We start from the raw sequence: 7657 nt of genomic DNA, 5'->3' as shown, positions 1-7657 counted from the left end.
TACTCTGTTAACAACATACGATTTTTTTAAATCAATGTTTTATATTTAATTTTTTTAAATATAAACAAAAAAAGTTTAAAATAAATATTACAAAGGGCACCTTTTAAAATGGTTGTGGAGGTAAATCTAGTAAACTGCAAATTGTTGCAACTCAGTTAAAGTTAGATTGACGCTGACCTGAGAACTCTTCTTGCAGGTGGGAATCAGACTGAGGGAAGGTCTCGACGCTGACGGCTCGGTTAATCCCGCAGTTTGACCCAGAGGCTCCTGACTGAGGCGGGCTTTCTAATGTTCTCCATTGGCCTCCAGTGGGCACGAGTGTGCTCCTCGAGTCTGTGGTTGATAAAACAAGTGGCATTTCATAACGTGATTTGCAGCTTCCGACAGGCAGCTGGCACAACCAACATTTAAAATTACTCCTAAGCAATGGAGTAAAACACAATAAAACATTAACACTTGAGGGCAAATGCAGACTTGGATCACGATAAATGCCTGGCATACAGCCGTGACTTCATCACTTCACGGACACACTACATAATGTAAAATTGATCGCTTATTGGTTTTAAATTTTGTGGGGTTTAATTGCTTGCTTGAATTAAATAATTTGGTAATAAATCAAGTTATGTCATCGGTCTTCTTACCATTGCATACGTTCCTCCTCAGCTTTCGAAAGGGGCAGTTCTCCCTCAACCGAAACGGACAAGCGTTGTGTTTCCTACGACTTTGAGATGCCATTCTGCCTCAGAGTCAGACTTACACAGTATATGATACAAAAGTATTTTTATTAATACTGCTGGATGTTTGCCGTCAACTGTCCATGTATTCGAGCTATCAAATGACGGCAGGTAGGAAATATTTTTTGCCCTCCGACAAAAATTGAACTTGTTGAGCAGGTTCGAAACTACCACCATCGTATGCGATGACCTGCGTTTTTACATTCAATTCAATTGACATACATTCAATTTATGCACAAAAAACTTTAGATTTGTTAAAAATGTTTATGAAAATATAACGAACAGGAATTAATTCCAGCTTAATACATTCAGTTGCACTAGGCTACAGTTTTCTTATATCTCTGATTAGTATTTCATTTACAAGATCTTCTAATTGATTACTTAAGTCATATCTTTTAACAAATCTGTTCAAAATATGTCTACACTTTGCACACAGTAAACATCACATTGCCCTTAAATTACCAAAGAGATGAAGGAGTGGTTGTGGAAAATTACATGTTTGGGCAGGCCACTAACTTCACACACCACACAATGTAGACTTGAATAAGCAAACGATGCCTAACCAAATTAGAAAAAATAGATACTTGGAATAAATAATTGGACATTTGTTTTCTTCTTGTTGACATTCTCATCTTAAAATAGTTGAGTTGAAACCAGTCTATTTGGAGCTCTTTTGAGTGATGACGAATCTTGTTCAGCAGCAATAAAGGCTAGTTCATTTTAATTTGTAGTTTGGTGTCTAACGTTTCACTACACAAATTCTATTTATAAGTTAGTTCAAGGAGAGAGAAAAAAACACAGATTCCCCCTTTTGTTCTACACCTCTTCGCTTTCCTTTGACTGGAGTTCTGGCAATTTCAACCCACCTGGTCATGATATAAAAGTAATCAGGAAAGCAAAGAACAGGAGAGGAAAAAGAAATCACAGTTGGATTAAACGTTCTCAGACACAAATGTCTTATAGTCCAATTTAAGCTGGCTCTAAGCCTAAAGAGATCTGGTCTACATTTGGCAGTAGCAGAGGTGTCAGATGTGGCATGTCTAGCCCCAGAACCGCTGTTTGGTTGGAGGAACAGGTGGTTCTGGGATGTCTGGGGCAAAGATGGAGCCTGCGGATTCAGAGAGGAAGATGAAGTAGAGGTTGGCCACCAGCATAACCAGCATTGGCAGAAACGAGAACCCAAAGCCAACACCTCTCAAACTGCTGTCACAAGCTGCTGCGACCCAGTACAGTAGTCTGTGATGCACCAAGACACAGATCAAAAATAAATACATCAAAAAGTCATTTTTTAAAAAAGTATAGTTAGTACACATTGAATATCTGGGATTCAAAATCTAATTTAAACCTATAAATAAACAAAGTTTATTATTTCAGAAAAGAAAAACACAAACAAAAACAACATAAAACAAAACATGAAAAATAAGTGAATTAATCACTAGGGTTGTAACACTATATCGTGCCACAATATATAGCAATACAAAAATGCTACAACACATATTGTGGATAGCGACAATATGCATTGTCTAGTTCACCCAAAAAATTAAAGTTCAGACATATTTAATTCAGGTTTTTATCCAGATATAATCATTGGTCAATGCACATACAAAGAGCACATTAAATACGGTAAACCTGGAAGCTCAAAGTTGTTGTTATCAAAGTTCAAAGTGTCTATATAGTTTAATAATTTTTATTTCCATTTTAGTTTTATTTATTTTGCTATTTCAGGTCCAACTAAATGAGAATGAGAAATGTTGCCTTGGCAACTAGCTAAAATATTTTAGTTCAGTTAACATAAAATGTAAGTAGACGTTACATTTTAACTATTTTTGTGTTGTTTATCGAACTGAATTGTGACAAGAGAGGGAGTTTGTACCTGCCAAAGGCAAAAACGATGGTGAGAAGAGGAATTAGTTTAAGCAGATCCTGATTCAGGTAGGCAGCCATGACAGCCAGTTGGAGGAAGTAAAGGAGAAAGAGGGAGACGGAGTCCTCCACATAGCGCTGGTGAACTGCCACCTGCTGAACTTCCCTCTCCCCTTCAAACCGCGGCTTCAAGGAGCGATACCTCAGACGGGACACACCTAGAACCAACATACCTAAGAGTGGAAAGAAAGAGCAGAACAACAGTTTCCAAACAGCTCCTTCTGATTTAATAATTCAGCAATGAATGAATACGAAGTTAAACTGTATTTATCAATGTCGAGTCATCTCAACAGAGTCAAAACAGACCCAAGGTACTGCTTACCAAGGACAATAGGTATGACTGCAAAAACAGAGCAGCGCAGCGTGTAGACCAGCCGTAGGGGGGCGCTGTCAAGCAGAGGGGCATCAAAGGGCAGGAAGACGTAGCCACCCCATACCAATAAGGGGAAGATCAGGGCAGAAGTGAACATAGACGCACCCAGTTTAAGAGCATCACGATAAGATCCACCAATGCTACCTGAGAAAGAGAAAGAGACAGACTTTTCATGCTTTTGTAAAAGTACACTACCATTTAAACGTTTGCGGTTTGTATAATCTTATGCTCAAGAAACATTTCTTATTAGCATTGTAGAAAACAGTAGTGCTGCTTAACATTTTTGTGGAAATCTTATTTGTTCATTTTTGAATATGCAATTTGCAAACCTGAAGGAAAAATACACTGCACACAAATTTGCAAAAGGTCTTATTTAAATAATTGATTTAAAATTGTTTTAATTTGGTTTGTGAGATTTTACATAAAATGATTAATGTTAGGGATGCACAGATATTAAAATTCTATACTATTGTGTGTAAATGCATTAAAAACAAAACAAATCTATTATTTAAAAAAAAGAGCTGAATTATAAAAGTGAATTTAGCTATAGCAACAATATTATAATATATAGTATGAAAATTAATATTCATTAAGTGAAGAAAAATAAAGATTAAGTGAGCGGAAGAGAACGACAAAGGTAATCTAAATGCAAAAATAGGGGAAATGAGTATACACAGTTAAATAACCAATATCATTTTTACTTTCACAGAAGCTTTTATCTACATTCCATTCAAGGTATACATTTATCAGCATTTCCTGGTACTTGATACCATGATCTTGGTGTTGGTAGAGCCATGCTCTGCTGTTTGAGCTGTAGGAATGTACAGTATATCAGCCTATACCAATAAATTCTCTAATCTCTAATATCAGTTGATAATACTGTACCAATATATTGTGTATTAAAAGTTACGAAACACGTAATGATTTAATCTGAACTTACAGCAGCGTGATTTGGATGTGGCGGGCCAGTCTTGGTAATAGTCTTCTAGCGGTGTTCCATGTGTCCCCATGAAGGGACTTCTCTCTTCTTCTCTCCAGTCGTCTGCAGCCTCCTGCTCGCTGGTGGAGCGCAGGATGGTGATGCTGGGGCTGAAGACTCGGGCTGCGTTCTCTGGCATTATGTTCACCACCTCTATCTCTGAGCAGGTGCTTTTCACTCGGTTTCTCAGCTCAGGGTCAGAAACACTCTCTTTCCCTGCTTCCATCTCCTTCAGCCCAAATTCCTCCCTCTCGCTCTCCGTCCGGCTCACTCCACATCGGAGTGAGATGCAATCTGATTTCACGCTTGTGCTCTCTTCATCCTTGACTGGCAGAATCTGTGGTTCAGGTTTATTCTCAGGCCACTGTAGGGTACTGGGTTCCATACTTGCAGATTTGATCATTTCCTCTTCTTCCTCCTCAGTGCTGTTTACATCCTTTGTTACCTTGTCCACATCCGCTACCCATTCAGGCGTTTGGAGCATCGCTGCTGGTCCAGGAGGGCCCGTGTCCATTGTCCCTGGAAAATGAAAACAGAAATTCTGGCAATGAAACAATTGGAGAAGCTGGCAACAGTCTGTCTGGGTAATTTTGTAAGAGGTTTACATTTTGTGAATGGATATCTCCTACTGGAACCAATATGTAATAAATTAGAAGGAGAATAAGTTATAAGCAGATGGCAGATGGCAGATAGCAGAGCAGGAGCTTACCCTAATTGAGACTCTAACTTCAGAATACTGTCTGAACCACACGTTTATCATATTCCCTAATATTACACAAACAAATAAAAACAATCTAGTATCACTCTGAAATGTTAATAATTAGTAAAATGGTGCTATTTTAGTCAGGATCACAGAAACCGCAGATAAACTTGACCGAAAATCCAGTTTACAATGGTAGCTGGTTTCTAGTTGGTGCTTGTAGACTATCTTGGACCGAGTAACTGGTCATACAAGCTTATGGTGGTTTTTGGAACATGGTAGCGGGTCAACCTGCAAATGAGTAGTTAAATACAAGTTTAAGCTAATTTAAATCATAAATCATGAACATAGTCAAACTAAAGTAACTATGACTTCTAAAAAACAACTTCATGATAGCTGTCATGAAAAACAGTTTGTTAAACAATATAAAAAGAACTGACTATACATACTAGCTGTCAAAAGTGTAAAAGGAAGTTGAATTCCCCAATCTATCAATCCTGTGAATATTTATTTAGCACGAAACGAAGACATTTAGCCATAACTGATGTCACTTAGCTCGATTAGCTCGCAGACGAATAACTGAAAGCGAACGAGGCCGCAAAACAACTTGGACAGAATCATAAGAGCAAGCTCAGAACAACGACAGCACTTATTCTCAAGCTGTTATTGTCTACAAGACCATCTTTATTATATTGTATTCAACGGGCCTTATTTTAATAATGAGAAGGAGATTCTAGGCCGAAAGTCATTTGATATGTCAAAAAGCTCAAACTCTCTGCGCGACACAGGTTGAAGAACATGTAACACCTCAAGTAAAAGAATAAAACTTTCCAAAGTACTAACTCACCCATATTTCCCCACAGGATGTTGTTGTGTTTTTTTTTCTGGATTGTTTTTCCTGTACTGTAGTGAAACTTCCGTAATGGAAGTTCAGGTGTGTTCAGGTGAAGTTAAAGGGACATTCTCTTAAAGGGGAGGTATGTCGCTGTCTGTCATTGGCGCGGCTGCAGCACTAAGTATGTAGCCTACAGCTTTACACACTCATCAACTCATTAAAGTCAAGTGTGAAGTGGCCTCTTGATAAATGTGACCCTGGACCACAAAACCAGTCATAATGGTCATTTTTGAGATGTATACACCATCTCAAAGCTGAATAAATAAGCTTTCCATTGATGTATGGTTTGTTAGGATAGGACAATATTTGGCCGAGATACAACTATTTGAAAATCTGGAATCTGAGGGTGCAAAAAAAATCGAAATAGAGAAAATCGCCTTTAAAGTCGTACAGATGAAGTTCTTAGCAATGCATATTACTAATCAAAGTAAGTTTTGACATATTTACAGTAGGAAATTTACAAAATATCTTTATGGAACATGATCTTTACTTAAAGTCTTAATGATTTTTGGCATAAAACAAAAATCGACCCATACAATGTATTTTTGGCTGTTACTACAAATATATCCAAGCGACTTAAGACTGTTTTTGTGGTCCAGGATCACAAATGTGTACGCGCCGATTTATGTTTCTGCGGGTGGGTGCTCACCCTCCATAAAAACTGTTTGGGGGAAAAAAATGCCCCTGCACAATTAAAGTAAATCTATAATAAAATGAAAATGAAATGAATAATGCTTGTTAACCCTAGCCCCTAACTTCAAGTGTTTCCCTGAGGTGAACTGGCAGCTTCGCCCCTAATTTTCCACGTGTCCAAGGTGTGCAATTCGCAGAGTGCACTCTTGGTCCAGCTAGTTGCCCCACCCAGAGTGCTGTGCCAGGGCTTCTCTGCTTCCATAAGTTACAGGTTTCCTGGTTGCAGACTGTAGCAGTTTCACACACTAGTGTGTTTGTGTGTGTGTGTGTGTGTGTGTGTTAGTGTAAATGGCATTACAAATGTAAGGATTCACATTGAAAATAACAACTTTTTCTGACAACTATACTTACAACCATACTTATAACCAGGGGTGCCGGACAGAGGGTAATAGTGGAACTGAGTAACAGGGGCCCATGGCAAGGGGAAGGCCCGTTCCCCCTACCACCACCCCCCACCAATGAACGTGATTTTGCGATCACGGCCCAGTAAATGGCCCAGAATTCCTAGCGACGGCCCTGCTTGTAACTATATCTTAGCTTTAACTAACTCAAGTGTTTTGTCGTTGTTGTTGTTTTGCTTTCATTTAAAATCTTACTGGTTGGCGAGTCTTCTGTCATCTCTTGTGATCTCTTTTTTCTGGAGATAATGCCATGGCTTGATTTAAAATTTGAGAAAAAATCAAGAAAAAATTCTTGATTTAAGATTAATTAAAAATCTTACTTGTTGGTGACTCTTCTGTCAGCTGTTGTGGTCTCTTCTTTATGAAGATAATGACATGCCTGCAGAAATCTTGACTGGATATTGTAAAGAAGGGATTTCATGTTTTCCACTTACACGACTGTTGTTGCTTGCGTCACATCGAGCTGCAACATCTGGAGGCTGTAGCACTGAATGTGACAAAGGAAATGTTGTAAATCATTTGTCCTTTGTGTCAGTATGTTACTTGCATCATGCCACAATCATTATAGACAGAATCACTGTTTATAACCACTGTCTTTTGTAGTGGTGCTCGTGTCTGTTGAAGTCCTTGTGTCCTTGTACTTCTTAACTGACTCTGTGTGAATCTGTGCGGCCAGGAATTCTAAATTCCATATTGTCATATTGGTTGAAGGCTGATTGGTTGTGAATGTCTGTAAGAGTGATTAATTTTAATGGCAGTGTTTATATGTGGGATATTATGCTCTTGGCACCTGGTTTTCATACAATACAAATGTTTTCTAATAAAATTAGTGCTGCTCTTCTCAAGAACCTTCAGAATTATGGCTTATTGAAAGACATACTGTACTGTACACTTTACACATTGTTCTTCTATTACAACATTGTTTTACAGTGGGTTATTTCTTGTGTAAAAGTATTGTT

The 7657-nt window shown here is 38.3% G+C and overlaps 1 protein-coding gene across 6 annotated transcripts; it reads right to left on the bottom strand.

Moving 5' to 3' along the window:
• Positions 1-984: 984 nt before the first annotated feature.
• Positions 985-5685, bottom strand: LOC107597995 (transmembrane protein 79-like). Of its 6 annotated transcripts, XM_016289231.1 has the most exons (6): positions 5557-5685; positions 3971-4528; positions 2980-3174; positions 2608-2830; positions 1927-1970; positions 1695-1842 (listed from the first exon to the last, which is right to left on the bottom strand). In XM_016289231.1, exons 1-6 carry the CDS (start codon positions 5558-5560, stop codon positions 1775-1777), a joined length of 1092 nt encoding a protein of 363 aa, XP_016144717.1. In that variant the 5' UTR covers positions 5561-5685; the 3' UTR covers positions 1695-1774. The 6 variants fall into 6 exon arrangements, with proteins under 6 accessions (XP_016144716.1, XP_016144717.1, XP_016144712.1 ...); XM_016289230.1 differs by lacking the exon at positions 1927-1970 and having other exon boundaries at positions 985-1842; XM_016289226.1 differs by having other exon boundaries at positions 1695-1970; positions 3971-4550; positions 5557-5684.
• Between the last annotated feature and the right edge of the window lie 1972 nt (positions 5686-7657).

Source organism: Sinocyclocheilus grahami, unplaced genomic scaffold, assembly GCF_001515645.1.
Source record: "Sinocyclocheilus grahami isolate Dianchi unplaced genomic scaffold, SAMN03320097.WGS_v1.1 scaffold242.1, whole genome shotgun sequence".
NCBI classification, from domain to species: domain Eukaryota; kingdom Metazoa; phylum Chordata; class Actinopteri; order Cypriniformes; family Cyprinidae; genus Sinocyclocheilus; species Sinocyclocheilus grahami.
The sequence above is the reverse complement of the archived record's forward strand: the minus strand, read 5'-3'. Positions and strand labels throughout refer to the sequence as shown.

Coding starts and splice junctions, on each gene's coding strand:
- LOC107597995 (XM_016289225.1), bottom strand. Junction 3,175..3,970: donor CACATCCAAATCACGCTGCT/GTAAGTTCAGAT, acceptor TCTCTTTCTCAG/GTAGCATTGGTGGATCTTAT. Junction 2,831..2,979: donor AGTCATACCTATTGTCCTTG/GTAAGCAGTACC, acceptor TTCCACTCTTAG/GTATGTTGGTTCTAGGTGTG.